The following is a 20,059-nucleotide window of genomic DNA, read 5'->3' as shown; positions in this document are numbered from 1 at the left end:
AAAAAAAAAAAAAAAGTTTTATTTTCAGGGAATTATGCATGAAATTTACCTTAATTTATGTCCGCTGATTTATTTATTTTGAATTATTTTGGTCAACAGAAAAATAAAAAAAAATGTATTTGAAAAAGTATCAGTTGTGATAAATTTTTTCTGGTTGAAGTATTTTCATCAGATTGTGCCACATGGTCACCAACAGTTACAAATGTATCTTATTTGATCATAAAATCATATTCTTGCTATATTAGTAGGGTAACAATTGAGGTAAATTAATATATAATTAAGTAAATTTTAACCACAGACTTTAGCTTTCTTAGCAAAAACTGTATTTTTCATAAGTCAAGGGTGGGGAAAGTTGTTATAATATCATAAATTTATGATAAATTGATGTTTGTGTGATAAAAGTGATTTTTATTTTCTCTCTTTATTTTTATTTTTTTGTTGTTGCATGGTTTACTCTTGTTGCTATTTCTTTAAAAAAAATACATTTTTTTTTTCAAAATTATTTTCCTGTTTAAACATACCTAAAGCCTCTAAAAGGTCAGTCTTGCCTATACAAATGAGCTATATGCAGAAAGCTGTTCACTGGTGTAAATGTGTGACAGTTAACCCCAATCTAGTTTTTTAAGATGATCTCCTTGTCCCTTTTAAAGAAAATGTGTTAAAACAAGCTACTTACGGTATTTTGGACTATTTGCTATGTTAAATAGAAATGTATTGATCTTTCTGCTCAACACAACCTTTTTCTACTGTAGTGCGGCCGCGCGCTGTCCAGCCCCGTGGTGCTGAAATGATTCTCCCGCATTTGCTGTGATAGAGATTTAGTGGGCGGGTCTTATATAAAGGCGAGAAGTGATTGATGCGCCACTGCGTCAATCAAAGCGCAGCAATCAGTTAAACACGTGAACACTGGAATCATGTGCTGGGACTGGGAAGGGTAGAGTGCTGGCTCAGGAGCGGATGAGGGGTGCGGGACAATGTTGTAGCCAATTACAGCAAAAAGTGCCTTATGTTCTGGACCGAAAGATCATTTAACGAGCCGGAGCGGTCCCTTATGAGGCGGGTGCAGGTCTAGAGCTCGTTGAGGCGAGAGGTTGCTCGGATTAATTGCTACTTATGCTGCAGCTTTGCGCCCGGTCTCGAGTTCTGCGTCAGGTGAGGAGCTGAACCGGGCCGGGTCGCCCTTATGGATCGGCAGCATGGATGCTTTCAGTATTCCCTTTAACAGCAGCGGCAGCCCGGACAGCAAAGTCGGCGATGAATCCGCAGAGCCCTGGCCAGGAGCTCGTCTCCTCGGGGTTGGCCCTGCGGCGGCGGCGACCCCGTCCGGAGCCGGATACTGGACCGCCGTGTTCGATTACGAAGCTACCGCCGAGGATGAGCTCAGTCTGCGGAAGGGGGATCGGGTGGAGGTGTTGTCCAAGGACTCGCTGGTGTCCGGGGATGAGGGGTGGTGGACAGGTATGATCGAGGACCAGGTCGGTATTTTCCCTAGTAACTACGTGAGTAACGGCATTTCGGAGAAGATTCGGGACACGCCGGAGGACTGTTGCGATTATTCGGTGCCTCAGTTACACTGTGAGTAACCTTATATTTATGTACTACATAAACATATATACATTAGCCTTCATAGCATGCTTTATGTATTATGTTTAGTTGTTTTGCCCCACACTAATCGATAACCCCATTAACACAGCTCGTGCTGCACATGTTCTCCATCTAACGTTACTGAGGGAAAAAAACCTTAACCAATCTAAGATAGTTTACTGATCTTCCAGCATGTCTATGGTCTCCCACCTTACTAGTTAAGCAGTCCCCAAAAACCCTCTAAATCCAGTCAACTGACCAGTCTAGGAGACTAACGAAGACCAGCTAACGAGCTCAGACATGGTTTCAGGCTGTTCCAAGATGGTCTTTAGCTGGTTTACCAGCACTTGTTTTCCAAAAACCAGCTGATAGTTAGTCAGTGATTGTTTACCAGATAACAGCTGTCATGTTCCAAGAGACAGCTACAATCTTAAAGAAAAAGTTCACCTAAAAATGTAATTTTTGTCATCATTTATTCTTTTACACTTACCCTTATTTACTCCAAACCTGAATGACTTACCTTTCTGAATGAAAACCATGCCTGTTATCATCTGAGTGCCCTTGTGTTGTCAGTCGCATGTCATGTGTTGCTGATGGTCGTCTGCTTTTCCTGAATGGATGCTGGCCTACTTTTTATCATGTGGTTCTTGCCAACTGCAACATTAATAAGAGACACAGTGGCCCAGACACACCGTCATCGCAGTGGCTGAGGAGAGATGATCGCACGCACATCTTTGTTTTCTGCTTTCCATATTTTCCCATGTCAGCCATCATTTTTAAAGCACATATCCCACCATGTGAAGCTGCCTTTTGCAGATTTATGTCAGTCTCTTTCTGCCTGAATTTAACAGGCATGTTAGCTGTTATTCATATGAATGGCACGTAAATTATAATAAGTTCCTGTTTGTTTTCATGCTCAGCCCCTTTTTAATTCAACCTCTCAAATAAACATTCTTACCCACAGTAATCTTATTAATAATAGTAAGAACCATTATCAATAATTGAGCTTCAATAATAAATGAGCACTAAATCAGCATATTTGAATGAATTCTGTAAGATCATGTGACACTGAAGACTAGAGTAATGGAATAAATTACATTTTATAATATATAATATAGAAAACAGTTATTTGAAGTTGTAATAATATTTCACAATATTACTGTTTTTACAATACTGTTAGCCTTGATGTGCATTAAAATTTTCAAAAACATTAACTATTCCAAACTTTCAACTGGTAGTGTAATTATTTAAAGTAAACAGGACACATCTGTGGCAGTATTTTAAACCTATATCCTCTCTTTCTCTTCAGTTCTTCAGATAGATTTCAGTGAGCTGGCGGTGGAGGAAATGATCGGCGTTGGAGGTTTTGGAAAAGTGTACCGTGCCATTTGGAAAGGGAAGGAGGTGGCGGTGAAAGCCGCTCGACGGGACCCCGATGAGGATGTGTCGCAGACACTGGAGAGCGTCCGTCAGGAGGCCAAGCTCTTCGCCATGCTGAGACACCCCAACATCATGGGCCTTCTGGGAGTGTGTCTGCAGGAGCCCAACCTCTGCCTAGTGATGGAATACGCCCGTGGTGGGCCACTCAACCGGGCCTTGGCTGGGAAACGCATCCCTCCTCACACACTGGTGGACTGGGCGGTACAGATCGCACGTGCCATGCTGTACCTGCATTGCCAGGCTATTGTACCAGTCATCCACAGAGACCTCAAGTCCTGCAACAGTAAGACATTATTAGACCTTATGCTAGGCGTTTTTGAAAGTTTTGATGCCAAGGGCCCCAAATTATTATAATCCCCTTTCTAGGGCCCCTCTTTCAATAAGTGTTTAAAAAGGAAAATGAATGAAACAGAAAAAATCTCAAATTCATTATTATTAATATTTTTTTTAACATTTAATTCTGAGATATTCAGATAATTAATATCTGAAGTTAACATGGTAATTTTGACAACCTTAAAAACATTTAATAAAATAATAATAAATAAATATAATATATAATATATAATAATACATTTTATAATATATTTAATATCTTAAGTTGACATGATAACTTTAAAAACTTTTTTTTTAAATAATTTTTGCAATTATCCTTTTTTTTTTTTTCTCAAATTTTCCCCCATCACCCCTTTGCTGCCCCCGATTTGAAAGCCCATGGAATATGGAGCAGTTTTATTGTCTGCTTTTTTCATATGTATGTGGTTGTTTGTGTCAGGGGATTGTAAAGTATTGTGAATGGAAGCAGTGTGTGTTGGTGTGTGTTTTTGTAGCTGGAGGGCTTGGCTGGTGTATTGGCTCTCTGAGTGTGTAAGTGGTTTGTAATCCTGTGTTTGGCAGTTGACTTGTCTGATTGGATCCTATAAACCCAAAGCGTATTACAGAGGATTTGCACTCACCTTCACTCCCTGCCATTTGATTGGCCTCTCAAAGCATGTCCTGGGCTCTCATAGGCCATTTGGACATGTTTAGAATAGGACCTTGCTGACAATTGGATGCTGTAGTTCAAAGATAAGTCTCTAAGCTTTTCATTGGTTGAATTCTGGAAAAACAAAGTCAGCTAATTTTAACGACGCAAACTTAGACAAAAACACACAGAATGTCACAGCCAAGCTGTGATGTACATAAAGAAGCATTTGAACTGCAAATCTAATATTAAACTACTCAACCAACCATCAATGGATTTGATTCATGAACTTGTCCATTCATGCAATACTGTATCTAATGAGGTTTAGAGTTGGTGAAGTTGTTACAGTGATGGCTTTTGACCAATTCAGCACCACTCTGGTGGACAGCTCCTATACAAAGCTGTCTGTCAAATACCAATGACTTTTTTATTTTTTGCTGTAGCCATAGTAATCTCTATGTCATGTACTTAATCCTCATTATTGACATTAACTCTGCCCCACAGTTCTGATTCTGGAGTGTGTGGAGAATGATGATCTGTGCAACAAGACTCTGAAGGTGACAGATTTCGGTTTGGCTCGGGAGTGGCATCGGACCACCAAGATGAGCGCGGCGGGGACGTACGCCTGGATGGCCCCTGAGGTCATCCGCTCCTCGACCTTCTCCAAGGGCAGTGATGTTTGGAGGTGGGCACCAAGAAATGTGTGTGAGTGTGTGTGTTTGTGACCTAGCTACACCAAAGGCAAGTCATTCCACATGGCAGCCATCTTGGCAAGTCTTCAGCATCTCATACTGTCCCTGTGTAACCTTATAAACAAACAAACAAATAAAAAAACAATTATGTTGAGAAAATTATCCAGAAATGCAGTAAAACAGGTTAAAATAAACTTTTAGCCCATTCAGGAAACTTCAAAAACTTATATTGTTTATGAAATATCCATATTATGAAATTAGGCTTCGTTTTTGATTAGTCTGTAGTTACTATAATTTGCTTAATCTAAGAATAATAGAAATGTTGTTATAGTTAACTAAAACTATGATTGTTTTTTTTTGCTAATTAAAATAGTGCTGAAATAAAATAAAATATAAATATTTCTATATACACACATATATATATTTATATATTTATATATTTATTATATATAATGATACGCACTTGCATATCATTGCTCTTTTGTTGATTTTGATTGCTTCCATTGTCCTCATTTGTAAGTCGCTTTTGATAAAAGCATCAGCTAAATGACTAAATGTAAATAAATATTTGATATATTTTAAAAACTTGAAAATAACTAAAAAAATGAAAGTTAAATTTTTTGCATTGATGACTATCTGAAATAAAACAGGTTTGAGTGCTAAAATTAAAGCTAAATAGAAATATATAAAAAATAATTATATATGTATATGTACTACTACTAAATACTAAATGCTTTTCTAATAAGGTAATATTAAGGTAAACTCTGTGTGTGTGTGTGTGTGTGTGTGTATACATACACATACAAATTGTAAAAAAAAACAAATACTATATGAAAAAAAATATATATATATATAATGGGAGAAAATCATACCAGTTGTAGCACAAATTGTACAGCCATAGTACAGTTTTGTTGGTCAAACTATAGGGCTCAGATGGCAGTGTTCAATGAAGGTTTTGGTTACCATGGTAACAAACAAATGGTGTCATTAGCCCAGTTTTGAGGCTGGTCTGTGTTTTTTTGGTGCTGTTCTGTGCTTAGCTATTAGTGTCTGAATTTTGCTTCTCATCACAAGTCCTGATTACAGAGTACAGAAGGGGAGGGATAGATAGTAAAGAGATATAAATAGAAAACTTCTCGATACGTGTCAAAGCACTGTGGTTCTTTGGATACTTTGTTCTCTACCTACATTAACAAGGTGTGATGTGTTTGTTGTGTCTGTGTGGCTGCAGAAACAGCTGGTTGTACTCCATTTGATTTACTGTTACTGTAACTTGAAATCTACAGTAATATTTATCATTTATAGTGTTTTCAGTGTTCATTTATAGCTAGCCTGTACCAAACTTGTTGTTTTGTTTTTTGTACCAAACAGTTGCTCATGTCTTTTTGTCTTTTCTATCAGGATTCTTTCAGACTGTCAACAAGGCAATTTTTTTTTGCCCAGTTGGCCACTGAAGCACATATTATACATTTGAAAGAATATGACACTACAAAGACACACTTTGACATTTTAATACAAGGTTTTCTGTTTACTTTGGAACAGTACCTGTCATCCATTTTATAGTGTTGCAGTTTTGTAGGATTCTGCTAGTCCTTGCACAAAAAATGTTGGTGACAGCTTGTTACGTTAGTAGTCTTGTTTAAACTTCAAACTCTCTGTCTGTCTGTCTCTTTCTCTCAGTTATGGAGTTTTGCTGTGGGAGCTGCTGACAGGAGAGGTGCCATTTCGTGGCATTGATGGTCTGGCGGTAGCTTATGGTGTGGCCATGAACAAACTGTCCCTGCCGATCCCCTCCACCTGTCCTCAGCCATTTGCCCGGCTGATGGAAGGCACGAAAATCTCATATACAACAGTTCAACTGTAATTTCTTAACTTAAGAACTGTGTGTAGCTTAATTAAAATAATGCCATCATTTACTCACCCCCCAAAGATGACAAATCATAACATAAAAAGTATCAAACACTGGCAGCTGTGGTTGCCAGAAATTCACCATAAGAAGTACTGTGACATTGTTTGTAGTATTGGGATGCCTGTATATTTTACAATTTAAAATAAATAAAACAACATAAAATACTATATGAAATATATATACATTATATTTTAAAATACTTTAGTAATACTGAATAGAAGTAATTTAGCTCTTAAGGTTAACATAAAAATACTGTGATGTTTCTGGTATTGCAGTATGCCTTTATATTTTACAATTTATGTTATGTAAAATACTGTTAACATTCCTATACCTGCCAATATCTGTTTTTTTACCATAAAATCTACTGATAACCTCCATAATAATACAGGTGGTAAAATAGAAAGCAATGTGATAAATCAGAGCATTCTCCATTTTGTGTTATGAGGGGGAAAATTCATATAGTAAATGATGACAGAATTTCCTTTTTTGTTTGAACTTTCTTTTTAATTGAATGAGTTTGAAGACAATCTATAGAAGGCTCATTGTCCCTCTGAGTGCTCAGCTGGCATTATTTTCAGCTGACTGTCTATCTGTGGTGTTTGTTTCTCTCGCCTGCTGTAGACTGTTGGAATGTGGACCCTCATGCACGACCCCCCTTCACCAGTATTCTAGACCAGTTGACGGCTATTGAGGAGTCGGGCTTCTTTGAAATGCCGGCAGAATCCTTCCAATCCCTGCAGGATGACTGGAAGCTGGAGGTTCAGGAGATGTTTGACCTTCTCAGAGCCAAAGAGAAGGTTTACATGTTCTCAAAAGCTGTCTAAATAAGGACATACCATATAATTTTATATATATATATATATAAAGCTATAAAAACACATTGTACTACTGACTGATTCAAACACTTTGCCTCAAAGCCTCAAAGAAAACCTTTTGTATTTTAAAAATGAAAATACATATACTTAACAAAAGTTTGCGGTTGAAAAGGTTTGCTTTTTATTTGATCACAAATACAGTAAAAGCACAAATGTTGGGAAATATTTTTACAGTTTAAACCAATAGTTTTCTGTTTTATTATATTTAAACTCCTAAATGGATGTGTGCCAGATGAATTTACCAGATTATACACACTACATAGAGCACAATGATGAGTAAGATGGATCTCTCAAGTTCTCTTTCTTGCTGTAGGAGTTGAGATCCTGGGAGGAAGAACTGAGTCGTGCAGCTGTACAGCAGAAGAACCAGGAAGAGGCTTTACAGCGGCGGGAACAGGAACTGGCGGAGAGAGAAATTCACATTCTGGAGCGAGAGCTCAATGTCATCATTCACCAGCTGTACCAAGAGAAACCTCGAGTTCAAAACCGTCACGGAAAGTTCCGGCGCAGTCGACTCAAACTGCTTGATGGGAACCGCATCAGCCTGCCTTCCGGTAAGTATTTAATAGTATTAAATGAAGAATTCATACAAATAGCACTACTCATGTGAAGCACACAAGATTCAGCTCACATTTGATTTTATTAGATTCACATTTGGTAAAATAGTAAAATTTTTGATTAGAATGAACTATTTTATTGATACTCCTTGCTGCTCTTTAATAAATTACAGTCATTTAAGCATTTATCACACTTTGTTATCTTTGAAATTTTCACAGTGCATTGTGGGATTGCCTATAAGCAAGTTTATGTAATCTTGAATGTTTGTGTACATAATGGTATGTATATGGTTCAGATTTCCAGCATAAGATTACAGTCCAAGCTTCTCCTTCTTTGGACAGAAGGTGGAGTCTCCTGGGCAGTAACTCCACTCCTCCAAACAGCCCCTCTGTTTTGCCACGCCTCCGAGCAATTAAGTGTAAGTGTGTTCATACATCTGATTGATTTTGTGTATATTATTGTGAATATTTGGGTCTGTATATGGTCAGGTTCCTAATATAGAACATCCTTCATGCTGACAGTGACCCCTGGGGTGGGCGGTCAAGCCTGGGGTCATAATGCTGCATTCCAATATGACGAAGAAGAGGAGAGGAAGACTTCACGCAAGAAAGGGAGAACGCAAAGGGAACACAGCGCTGATGAGAGGTGTGCTTTTATGTGTGTTTCTAAACAAAGCATAAACCTTCACCAAATGTTTATACAATCACAGCATGTATTCCTCACTCAGTCTGAGCACTCCTAAAGAGGGCAGTCGGCAACGTTCCTGCAGTGCTCCAAACCTGCGACGTTCCCCCAGACACAGTCCTGCTGTTCCTGGCGTGTGCAGCCTGGCAGAGACTGGTAACAATCACATTACACTTGATTTTTCATTCGGAATCTCCATTTGGAATTTTTGCCTATACTACATCCTTGCAGTCACAATAATACTGATGCACTGGACTAAACATAGAGAGAGAACTGAATTGACTGCGATTTTTAAAAAGTCGACATGAAATGGAAATTCACTGTCAATTTTTTAAATGCATCTTATTGATCTTATTGTTAAAGATTCATCCATAAATATGTTACGTCTTTAACAGTTTTTGTGAGCTCATAATTTTTAACCAAAATGCCATAACTGGAACTTGTGGTAATACAGCAGACTTCTCTTTGGTGATGTATGCTGGACATCTCCAATCATTTAGTCTGCTTAAACTCCCTTTCTTACAATCAATAACAAACTCACATTTAAATCATCCAATCTACAACCTATGGATAAAGCTGCCCTACATATTTTTCATTTTTGATAATCCATATCTCTCGGATCTACATTACAATATACATCACAGTTAATTTCCTAAATTTAAATTGAGGTAGCCACCAGGATGCAGAATTTGAATTTAAGGAAGTAGAATTAAATGGAATGAAAGTTAAAGAAATTCAATACCTGCTGTAATTGTAGGTAATAGTAATTTTAGTAATACTTTAGTATTAAATTTTTATCCATAAATATGTTATTATGCGCAGAACATATGGGGTTATTTCCAGAAAAATACTATTCTTTCATTAACTATAATGATGTCTTTATTTAGTTTTATAAAGTTCTTTAAAAACAATGGGGAGACATTTTGTGATGCTGCATGGCAAAAATAAAATCTGTTTTGATTACTGTGTGATGGTACTAAACTAGGACTTATTAACTGAAAATATAAATTCTATCTATCTATCTGACTCTTTAAATACTTATTTATTGCAATTCAGTAAATTCCTCTTGAAGTAATTCCAGTTCAAATTCCGATTCTGCAACCTGTGGATCAAGGGCAAATTCCAATTGTTGCCCAACTGTGTGTCACACCGCCATGGACTCCTAAGTGGATACTTTCAATCACGTAACATTGAAAATTTGTGATGCTGACATTATGTTGGCATCATTGCATCATGCTGATGAAATGTTTTCATTATTTTGACATTTCTGTCATCTCACTAATAATAGACCAGTTTAAGCTCATCTAACTAGGTTGAAATGTCACAGAAATGTCACATATTTTTACATTATAATATTAACAACAAAGGAGACATAAATCAAAAAACTTCATCATGTAACTGACAAGATGTGAAGGCTGGTTATGGTGCAACTTTGTGAAATCTTTCTCCCCCACCCATCTCTGTAGAAAATGAGGACTGCTGCTTCTCATCAGAGTCAGCTGACTCCCCTGGCCAATCATACCTCTGCATCCCGTTCCACAGGGATGGATCCACTGTGAACAGTTATGACATGGAGTGTGGCATAACTAGAATAGCTCCTGATGTTTCCCCCAGTTATACACGGCGGAGCCCCAGTGGAAGCCGTAGATCAGAACTGGTGTTGCTGAGCTGCGGGGCGGCTCTGGCTGCTGTCAGTTTAGGTCAAAATCTGTTGGACCTGGTGCGTGTGGAAGAGAGTGTACGTCCGCGATGGGAAGGGCTGTTTCACCGTACTGGGGGTCAAAGTCGTGGCGCTAGCCCACCCACACACAAACTGTTCAAACGGGAAAGCCCTCGTCGCCCTCCACCTCTCCCCATGTCCCTCACTCTCCTGTCTCATTCATCTGTGTCTGATTGTAACTCAACACGTTCTCTCCTGCGCTCCAACAGTAAAGAGCTGCTTGTGCTACATCCACCTATGCCCACTGCTCTGCTCCATGGACAGACACCACCTCCACTGAACCCACTGGTCAACACCCATCTGGAGAGCTTTAAACGCCACCCTCGGCAGTCTCTGACACCCACACACTTGCCCTCTGTGCCCAGTGCGGCCTGCAGGCTTCATCGTACACCTTCAGATGGCGCAATAAAGACTCTCCATAACAACCACAATCCCACCTCTACCACACCCTCCAAAACAACAGGTGAGAAATGAATGCAAACCTCTGGGTCAATGACAGGATGCTTATGTTTTTGCCCGGATATTTATTTAAAAATAGGGGTAGTATTGTTCTGATATAATAAAGAAAAAGCCTCAATAAAAGAATGCCATTCTTAAAAAAAAAATCTTATTAGGTAGTCTGGCATCATCTTTTATTAATATTTATTCAGAAAAAAATTATAATGCAACTTTATTGTTTATTCATATTAAAATATTCTTAAATTAATATTTTAAAAATAATATTGGTCACGTTTTTTTTTTTTTTCAAATATTTGTCAAAATCGTGTGGTGCAACGGTAACCAACATACCAAACATACAGAAAACAAATAATTATATTTTAGAGAGAACTTTGACTGTTTCAAAATCACAAGTCTTTTAAAATTAGATTCATTAATTTTCATATATTATAAAAAAATAAAAATGTAATATATGAATATAATTTGGTGTAAATAATTTCAGTTATAAATAATAAAATAAAGTATAAATAATATGTATAATAATATTATTAAAATTGGTGTGTATATATATATATATATATATATATATATATATATATATAATATATATATATATAATGTGTAAATAGGTAAAAAATAATACTTTTAATTTCATATGTAAACTACATTGTGTCCTTAAATTGAAACGTTTCTTAAAAATTGTATAAAAGTTTTGTAAAACCACGTAAAAACCAACATGACTACAAAGAGTACATTTAGAGATAACTTGTGTTTTAAACTAGATATTCCCTTCCCTTTAAAGGGGACATCGGATGCCCGTTTTCCACAAATTCGTATGATTGTTTAGGGTCTTCATGAAATGTCTGCAACATACTTTGTTTAAAATTCCTAAATGATCGTGTAAAAATACCACAGTTTTTACCTTGTAAAAAACAGCTCTGTTCACAGCGACCCGTTTCGGTGCATGTCTCTTTAAATGATAATGAGCTACTTCTCACCCCACCCCTCTCTTCCATGGAAGAGGAATGGCGATTTGCAAATAATCATAAAAAATATAAAGTGTGAGACTTACTTCTTTTGGAGGTGCAGCTGGATCACGAACAGTGGGTACTGATCCATCCTTGAGCATTACCATCAAAAACAAAACTAATCCACTACATCCTCAGTGGCTCTGATGTCGGGAGAAAATTAAGACTCTTATGTTCATACTTACATTCAACTACAAAACTCCTGCATTGCTTACGAGACCTTTATTGTTGCTACAGCTGCTCGAGCATGGAGAAAATGGCGGATAGCGTACAACTGACTGATGGGCGGAAATATACAAATACGGGATCGTTAGCAGTCCTGGGTGGGGCCTGAGCAGTAAGACGGTATGACGGATGGCTTGATAATTGAGACTGTTTAGGTTTTTTGGGGATTAAAAAAAGAGAAGTGAATGGATTTTTATCATTGTAGGGTGGTTGTGTACAAACACTGATAAGACACATTTGTATGCAAACAACATGTAAAAGTGAATTTTGCATCCGATGTCCCCTTTAAATGAACACAACAACCCATTAAATAACACAACAACCATTGGTTTGAATTCCTTTTACAGAAATTGATTCAGTTCATAGCTATAATTTGTTTTTATTTTGTGCCGTTTGTAATGCAGTGTTAAATTTAATAAACAGTCTTAAATATTATTTGTGCAGTGACTCTGTGGAACTCAAGTGAGGACCCCTCAGAGGTGCCCAGACTTCCTGATCCAAATTTCATCTTCCCACCTACACCACGTTGGCGCTTCCAACCTGAGCGTCCCAAGACTCTGGACATCCTGGCTAGGCCCCGCCCCTGTCCTCGAGCTCGCTGTGGATTCCTGTGGGGTGAATCTCCCACCCACATGTCTAGCACCGAAACCGGAGGTGGTGTGGCTGTCCTGCCTACACCAGTGGAACCACCAACCCCCTGTTCCCTTTGGGTGAACAACAGCCTTTTGGACCAACAGGATAAAGGACAATACAGCAATGGGACACAGCCTCTCTCGTCAGATCCCAGAGACTCCCCTTGCAGAGTCCAACCAGGGTTTTGCTCCTGATTTCACCCCTCACTCATAAATTTAAACCTACTTGGTTTCAGATGTAGCACTTAGACTATCAAGTCAATGCAAAGGGGAATTCTGGATACCCTGGAGAAAAAAAAACCCTGCTTAAACCAGACTAAGATGGTTTGTTTACCTTAGCAAAGTTAAGATTTAAGCTGGTCTTAGCTGGTTTAAGACAGTCTCAAGCTAGCTGGGTGGTCAGCTGGTTGCCCAAGTGCCCAAAACCCCTCTTAAACCAGCCAACAGACCAACTTGAGTGGACTAGAAGACCAGCTGAGACCAGCAAACCAACTTGGCCTGGTTTGAAATGTTTTTTTTGTTTTGCTTTTTCAGAAGGGTATATAACTATTCATTATGTTAAGAACTGATCTTAGTGATACTGATTAATTACCCTGCATTAACCAAAGGTGGTTGGTTTTGCATAATCCAGATGCTGTTCTGGTCTAAACTATTCAATATTCAGTTCAATATTACAGGTTTTCAACACACATATACACTCCTCATTTTCTTCCTCTGTATTTTTGTCTCGTTTTCCAGTTCAAATATCTAAACATTCTTAAATCAAGATACATTTATTGGAAATCAAAAAGGACTTAAGATTTTAAGTTCTCTTTTAAAAGAGTAAAAAATGGAAAAATTAATCAGAATTCTGTGACTTTATGCTTAAAACAAGAAAAAAATCTGCCTAATGTGCCAATGGATTAAGAAAAATAATAATTTAAAGTGACTGTATTTAGCTTTGTTTATTTTTGAGCCCCCTACAGTTTAGTAAATAGAGTTCACTGTCGTAAATATAATAGCTGTACTTGTGAATTTGTTGTTGCCTTATAGCAATCCGTCCTTTTCACGGAATTTCATACCCTCTCACTAAACTTAAAACAAACATTTGGGGGGAGCGTGGGAAAGAAACAGTAGCCATTTGCCTAATTAGTGACGTGACATACAGCCAAGTATGGTGACCCATACTCAGAATTTGTGCTCTGCATTTAACCCATCCAAGTGCACACACACAGCAGTGAACACACACCCGGAGCAGTGGGCAGCCATTTAAGCAATGGCACCCGGGGAGCAGTTGGGGGTTCAGTGCCTTGCTCAAGGGCACCTCAGTCATGGTATTGCTGGCCCAAGACTCAAACCCACAACCTTAGGGTTAGCAGTCAAACTCTCTAACCATTAGGCCATGACTAGAAGTCAGTGTACCTCCAGAATGATTTTGAAACTGATATTTCAAAGTAAAAAAAAAACATAACTACAGTTGCTTTAAAGGGAAAACAAGTTAATGTTCTTACTCTTATGGCATGCCATTTTTTCTTGGTTTAAGCATAAATTCAATACATTTTGTCTTTTTGCTTCTAAATTTTTTTTTATCTTTATTTAAGAATGTTTAGATATTTATACTGGGAAACAAGACAAATATACTGAGAAAGAATATAGTTTTTTTGCAGTGTGGTGTCTAACAGTTTTTTTTGATACGCTCATCTTGAGGAAACTCTTCTTTTCACCACCAGGCATAATAAGCTATCGTATAAAAATACAATCCAAATGTTTATTTAATGGCGGGACTGATTTCTGAGTGCTTTAGAAAAGTACAGGGTCTGCAGCTGAGATCTTGAAAGATATTTATCAGGACACTTTTTTTATTTGCAAACTTATTTTTTTAATCATATTGAGAGTGTATTATCTCAACTGTTCTGCTGCACTGTATTGACTTCCTCTCTGTATGTACTGTACACACGTCTGCATGTTTATAATAGATTTAGCTCTCTGAACACAGCACTGAATTAGCTGTGGAACATTGGACAGTTTATTTCTGGTACTCTTAGGAGTTTTCAGGTTTTATTTGTCATACATGAATCAGATTGTACACCTTTAGAAGTGCTTTTTCCAGTCTCATGAATGTATAGTTCTGTCATACTCCTCATATTTAACCATTCGAGATCACAGATTGTTCTGTGGTTTTCACTGTAGCATGAAACACATAGTCTTTCACAAATAATAAGCGTGTTTAGTGACCTCTTCACTATCCAAACCACCAGAATTAAACATGGGGAAACATCTTTAAGAGGAAAGTTAGAATTTGTTGGCTCTAAATTTGCAGCTATACAGTAATCAGGTACATTATTGCAGTCTTCCGGTGTTGTGCATGTGCAGTATGTGTAGTGTGAGTGTGTATGTGTGCTTTTATGCATGCAATTCAATGTAACTGGTGGATTCCAAGGTGTATATGCATTGAATTTTGTTGAACATTTTTGAGAAAGCATATTGAATTAGTTTGACATTTTTAGTAGGCTTTTTGTGCAATATTTGTTAATGTAAGTTTACACATATTTATTAATTTAAATGATTATTTTTTATTTTTGACAAATTGCTAAGAAACATTTCTGTTTGAATTTCTGCACATATTCAGACATGCAAGGTGAACTTTCTTTTGCTCATGTTTACAGCAGTGTTGTCCTCCGTCTTTCAATCCAATCTTTTAACTCTACACTGGCAAAACTGTCCTCTAGAGACAAAACAACATTTTGAGCCAAAACACAGAAGTGCTTGTGTCTGTCTTCCCATTTCTTTCACCTGAAACCAGATTTTGAACATAATTTTTCATGCATATAACAAAATAAAGTAGCAGTATAATGCAGAGCCCTGGCAAGGAAATTTGGCTGATGAACTTTCACTGCATTACATCTGGATGTGGAACTGGGTGTATTTTTTCTGGCTTAAAGGAATGTGTAGCCATCATCAAGAACATCTGCTGTCATCTATCAGCACAATCACTGTTGTCCTGAAGAGCAGGTGTTTTGGGTACAGACGCTGCTGCTATGAAACTTGTACTTGCACCTGAGCACATTAGACTTGTGTAAGAGCTGAATTAAAGCCCTGAAATGCTGAGATGTGTTGTTTTGTGACTGTCTGTCTTAGGATAGAGTACTAGAGGATGATTTACACAGATTATTATCATCATCACAGCAGGAAAATGGGACTAGACTAAATGCATTCTCTGTTTCACTTAACATAAACATTAAGACATGACAACCCAATTATTTTTTCATGTGCTGGTCAATTTTGTGATTTGCGGCTATTTTTCTATCAAAACATGTCTTGATTAAAACTAGTAAATGGAAAACATCCAAAATACACATTTAAATGTTTTTTTTAAAATTACTTTATCTGTTTTAATTTGTAGATTACAATTTTGTATTTTAAAAGGTTTTTTCAAAACATTTTTTTTTCTCCTGCACCGAGGCAGAAATCAATACTTTTTCACTTACATACACCAATCTTTCCCATTTTTTCCCTTTTTAAAGAAAACTTATAATACAAAACAGCTGTCTCAATGTACTGTAAATAATCAACTTTTGTTTTTTTTATTTGAATATAATTTTAAAAAAATATTATTTAAATGTAAATATAATAATTATGTGGGATTTATTTAGTGTGAGATTATTGCGCTGTAATAATACAGCCTCATTGGTTCTCATTACTGCAAATTTAAGAAATACTAAAACTACTTCATCAGCAATTTAATGTAATTTAGAAGTTCAACAGTTTAATATTTCATTCTTCTGTTTTACACAGAACTGTCTAAGCGAGCATGTCTAGGACACCATCCCTATCTGTCTCCAAGAATGATTTCTATGCAACCTCACCATAGCAACAAGAATGGAGCACTGAATTGGACTGTTTTGTGTACCTGCTGTTTAGCTGCAAGTAAAACCCATAATAAACAGTTGAGTACAGTGGAAATATAGAAAAAGTCCCTTCTCTGTTCTCACTCTCAGTAAGAATCAGAGATAAATCACCCAGTATGAACAAAAAACACACACTCCTAAATATAAAAATTAATGAAGTTTATTGTACTCCTACATGCTTTTGTATATGCGTGTCAGACTGTGCTTTATTCACATGCTTACACTCATGTCCACTGTGTTTGTGTGTATGTGTGTATGTGTGTGTTTGTACACTTACGCCCACTCTGTGCATGTGAGATCTTTCCCACTGCGTTTTGAATGTGGGTGTTAAGTGAAGAGTAGGTTGTATATGATTGGCATCGTTTTCACTGGTAGTGACACTTAACTGCACTTCAAATGAAGAAGCTTCAGGTGTTTCTAGCAAAACTCAGCCAGAATGTCTAATAAAACATCTTTGTCATGATCTGCAAACAATATGCGAAAGAAAATGCTGCAGGAATATGTACAGTATATGTATTTCACCAGCCACAAAATGATCTGAGGGTGTTCTGTTGAGAACAACTTCAGACCACAACCACCTTGAGAGACCTACATCGGTTTTTAATTGAGGAATAAAAGCAAACATTTTGACAGCACTACTTTACTTCAAAAAGCATACCAAATGCCATTGAGATCCCTGGTGGCCTCCATCTCTGGTCTCCGCAGTCTACTGCAGGGCACAGCACACCTGATTCAGCTCTTCAGTCTGAGCCAGAGACTGTTTCTGACAGGACTGAGACAGGTGTGTTGACCCGCACTGGAACAAAGTCTTCCATGAAATGCAGAACCTCGTCCACAGAGATTGCGATGAGGGAAGTGTGGGGTGTCCGCAGTGGAAAGCTTTTCGAGCGGGAGCTGTTTTTACGACACTTCTGATTTCTCTCTCTGGGCATTTCGTCGAATCTTCATTTCCGTGAGTTGGATGTAGCGGATGACATTTGTGTCTTTTCCACATGCATAGACAAAGAGGAAACAGCTGATTTAACTGAGAAAATGTGTGCAGGAAGTGTAGTGAAACATAAATCATTTCGGTTAGTGATGATTTATTATTAATTTATCAGCACAATTACTGCTGTCCTGGAAAGTAGGTGTTTTGGGTGCTTCTGTGAAATGTGTACTTGAACCTGAACACATTAGACTTGTAAGACATGTAAGAGCTCGACTGATGCCCTGAAACGCTGACATATGGTGTTTTGTGAATGTCTGTCATAGAATACAAAATTCTAGATGATTTAGACATATTATTATCATTATTTCAGCAAGTGAATCAGACTAAACTGGCATTTTCTAAATACATTCTCTCTTTTTCACTTAACAGTATAATGTAATTCTGAGATGTTTATTTTATAGTAATATGACCTCATGGGTCCACTTTACTGCAAATGTAACATAATTACTAATTACTTGCTCAGAATTTTTATGACATTCAGATTCAGAAATTTTTCATATTCTTTCATTCTTGTATTTTACACAGTTTTGTGATGATAGCAGAAATGCAGAATTGCATTTGGTATGTGATTTTTAAGTGGAAGATTTGCCTATATTTTTTAAACAAGGACCTATATTTTTTTTTTTTTTTTTTTTTTTTTAGATTCTTTTCTATGTTTTAAATAAAATGTTCCATTGTTCTGGTTAGTTTCAGAGCTTATTGGTTTAGTTCCAAGGCTAATATTTTTAGGCCACTGGAAAAGTCAGCGTTTGGTGTTGCACTCTAATGGCTTTCTGTGGTTTTGTAGTGAGATTTGACGATTTGAGACAGACTTCCGGAGGTCCGTGAACCCCAGTTTGAGAAATGCTGATGTGGTGTGTGAGAGTTTGATCTGACTGACCTGTGGGCTGCTGTTTGTGTGACTCTTTTAGGTAGTGCAGGGCTTTGTTGAAGTCTCCCAGATGATAATACGCCACACCAGAGCGATACAGGGCTTTAAAATTCTCACCCTCCTTTCTCAAAACCTTCAGACAGTACTCTTTCACTCGTTCATAATTCACTAGCTCCATCTGCAACAGACAGGCTACATACAAACACAGACAAAACAAATTGTGCCAATGCAAATTTGACAATTTGAGTTTGTGATATCATGTTTTTTACATGACTTAATCATGTTTTTACAGTTTAATAATCAAATGTAGGTATATGACCTGTAATCTAGACAAACCATGACGTCATTCTGCATGCAGAATTGAAGACGTTCTCTCACAGATCACTTTCTTTCAAGGCAAATTCAGGATTAGATGGACAAATCTAGCAGTTTGCCATTGGAACCCAGCGCTAATTTGAATATTATGGTCTGCATTCGGTCTTAACAGGTGGAATACATAGAAAACAGACCTAAGTGCATTGAAAATACTCGGGTCAAAGTGATGAAACATGATGTGCGTTCCCACCTGCCAGGCTGTTGTAGCACTCCAGCTCCGCGTTCTCCACCGCGCCTTTCTGCTCGTCCGTCAGGCTGGACTTGCTGATGCTGGTCAGGACGGCAGACGGGGACTTACTGGTGTCCGGATCCCCCAGCACGCGACACAGACCCTTCATTTCCAGCAGCGCGCGGTGGTACTTGCCGATGGCCTCGCGGTATTTTTTATCCTTGTAGCACTGCGTGCCTTGCGTCTTGAAGTCCAGTGCTCGTTTCACCAGGTCCGCGGGCTCGTTTTGGGGTTTCACCATCGAACCGCTCTGATGGGGTGCGTGCTGCGGGTAGCGCGCGTCTCCGCGGCTCCGGCCACCGGGAAGCTGCACAACGGTGGAGTTCGCGCTGCCGCTCATGACGCTCATCGTGCCGTTTCCCTTACGTATCATTCCTTCAAATCTGCCCTGCTCCACGCTCATCCCACCGATTTGATAATTCTCTAGAACTCACGTTTCCGAGCTTCCTTCGTTGCCTCTTTGCGCGTTTACATGCCCGCGTGACGACCACGTCTACAAGGTTCTGTTTTAAAGATGGATTCCCGGATGATTCACACACACAATACTGTGATTTTTTTTCTCTTTTTCGCCTCCTCTGTCTTTTTCAGCAGTCTGGCGGAACGGACAGAGATCGGTACGTCCTGTTCTCACCAAATGATTCAAAAGGGAGTGAGCGTGCGCATGAAGCCACAGCTCGCGCTGCCCTTAAGAAATGCGGTCATCATGGATGTTGCGCGTTAACTGGTCTGTCAGCCCCCCTGCGCGAGGTCCCGTTTCCACTGAAATCCAGCTGAGCGCAACTCAGCCGTTAACAAACGCATATTCACTTGCTCAAACGATTTTCGTGTGCCGTGATTTCTGTCCCCAGAACACAGAACAGAAAAAACAGCTGCTGCTGGACACTGAAAAGAGCTGTTTAAATACAGTTCAGTCCTCTTTCTCTTGATCTTGCCTTGATTCAGAAGACCTGGCCTTCTCTCTTT

General features: G+C 38.2%; 2 protein-coding genes across 3 annotated transcripts; one reads left to right on the top strand and one right to left on the bottom strand.

Moving 5' to 3' along the window:
- Positions 1–866: 866 nt before the first annotated feature.
- On the top strand, positions 867–13,921 carry LOC109056386 (mitogen-activated protein kinase kinase kinase 9-like). Of its 2 annotated transcripts, XR_006161543.1 has the most exons (12): positions 867–1,575; positions 2,894–3,307; positions 4,490–4,670; positions 6,358–6,506; positions 7,208–7,383; positions 7,775–8,015; positions 8,315–8,437; positions 8,541–8,664; positions 8,747–8,859; positions 10,170–10,886; positions 12,127–12,234; positions 12,559–12,701. XR_006161543.1 is itself a non-coding variant. In XM_042769284.1 (11 exons), the coding sequence occupies exons 1-11, from the start codon at positions 1,197–1,199 to the stop codon at positions 12,939–12,941; spliced, it is 3,000 nt and encodes a 999-aa protein (XP_042625218.1). In that variant the 5' UTR covers positions 872–1,196; the 3' UTR covers positions 12,942–13,921. The 2 variants fall into 2 exon arrangements, 1 of the variants encoding a protein (XP_042625218.1); XM_042769284.1 differs by lacking the exon at positions 12,127–12,234 and having other exon boundaries at positions 872–1,575; positions 12,559–13,921.
- A 2,856-nt stretch (positions 13,922–16,777) lies between these two features.
- LOC109056384 (tetratricopeptide repeat protein 9A-like) lies at positions 16,778–19,969 on the bottom strand. The gene is made up of 3 exons (XM_042769282.1): positions 19,058–19,969; positions 18,502–18,684; positions 16,778–17,616 (listed from the first exon to the last, which is right to left on the bottom strand). The coding sequence occupies exons 1-3, from the start codon at positions 19,497–19,499 to the stop codon at positions 17,534–17,536; spliced, it is 708 nt and encodes a 235-aa protein (XP_042625216.1). The 5' UTR covers positions 19,500–19,969; the 3' UTR covers positions 16,778–17,533.
- Between the last annotated feature and the right edge of the window lie 90 nt (positions 19,970–20,059).

The sequence above is a fragment of the Cyprinus carpio genome, chromosome A13, assembly GCF_018340385.1.
Source record: "Cyprinus carpio isolate SPL01 chromosome A13, ASM1834038v1, whole genome shotgun sequence".
NCBI lineage: Eukaryota > Metazoa > Chordata > Actinopteri > Cypriniformes > Cyprinidae > Cyprinus > Cyprinus carpio.
This window is presented reverse-complemented; position numbering and strand designations above follow the sequence as displayed.

Coding starts and splice junctions, on each gene's coding strand:
- LOC109056386 (XM_042769284.1), top strand. CDS start 1,197: ATGGATGCTTTCAGTATTCCCTTTAACAGCAGCGGCAGCCCGGACAGC. Junction 6,507..7,207: donor ATTTGCCCGGCTGATGGAAG/GCACGAAAATCT, acceptor CGCCTGCTGTAG/ACTGTTGGAATGTGGACCCT. Junction 7,384..7,774: donor TTCTCAGAGCCAAAGAGAAG/GTTTACATGTTC, acceptor TTCTTGCTGTAG/GAGTTGAGATCCTGGGAGGA.
- LOC109056384 (XM_042769282.1), bottom strand. CDS start 19,499: ATGAGCGTGGAGCAGGGCAGATTTGAAGGAATGATACGTAAGGGAAAC. Junction 18,685..19,057: donor GTGCTACAACAGCCTGGCAG/GTGGGAACGCAC, acceptor GTTTGTATGTAG/CCTGTCTGTTGCAGATGGAG. Junction 17,617..18,501: donor ACACAAACAGCAGCCCACAG/GTCAGTCAGATC, acceptor CATGTGGAAAAG/ACACAAATGTCATCCGCTAC.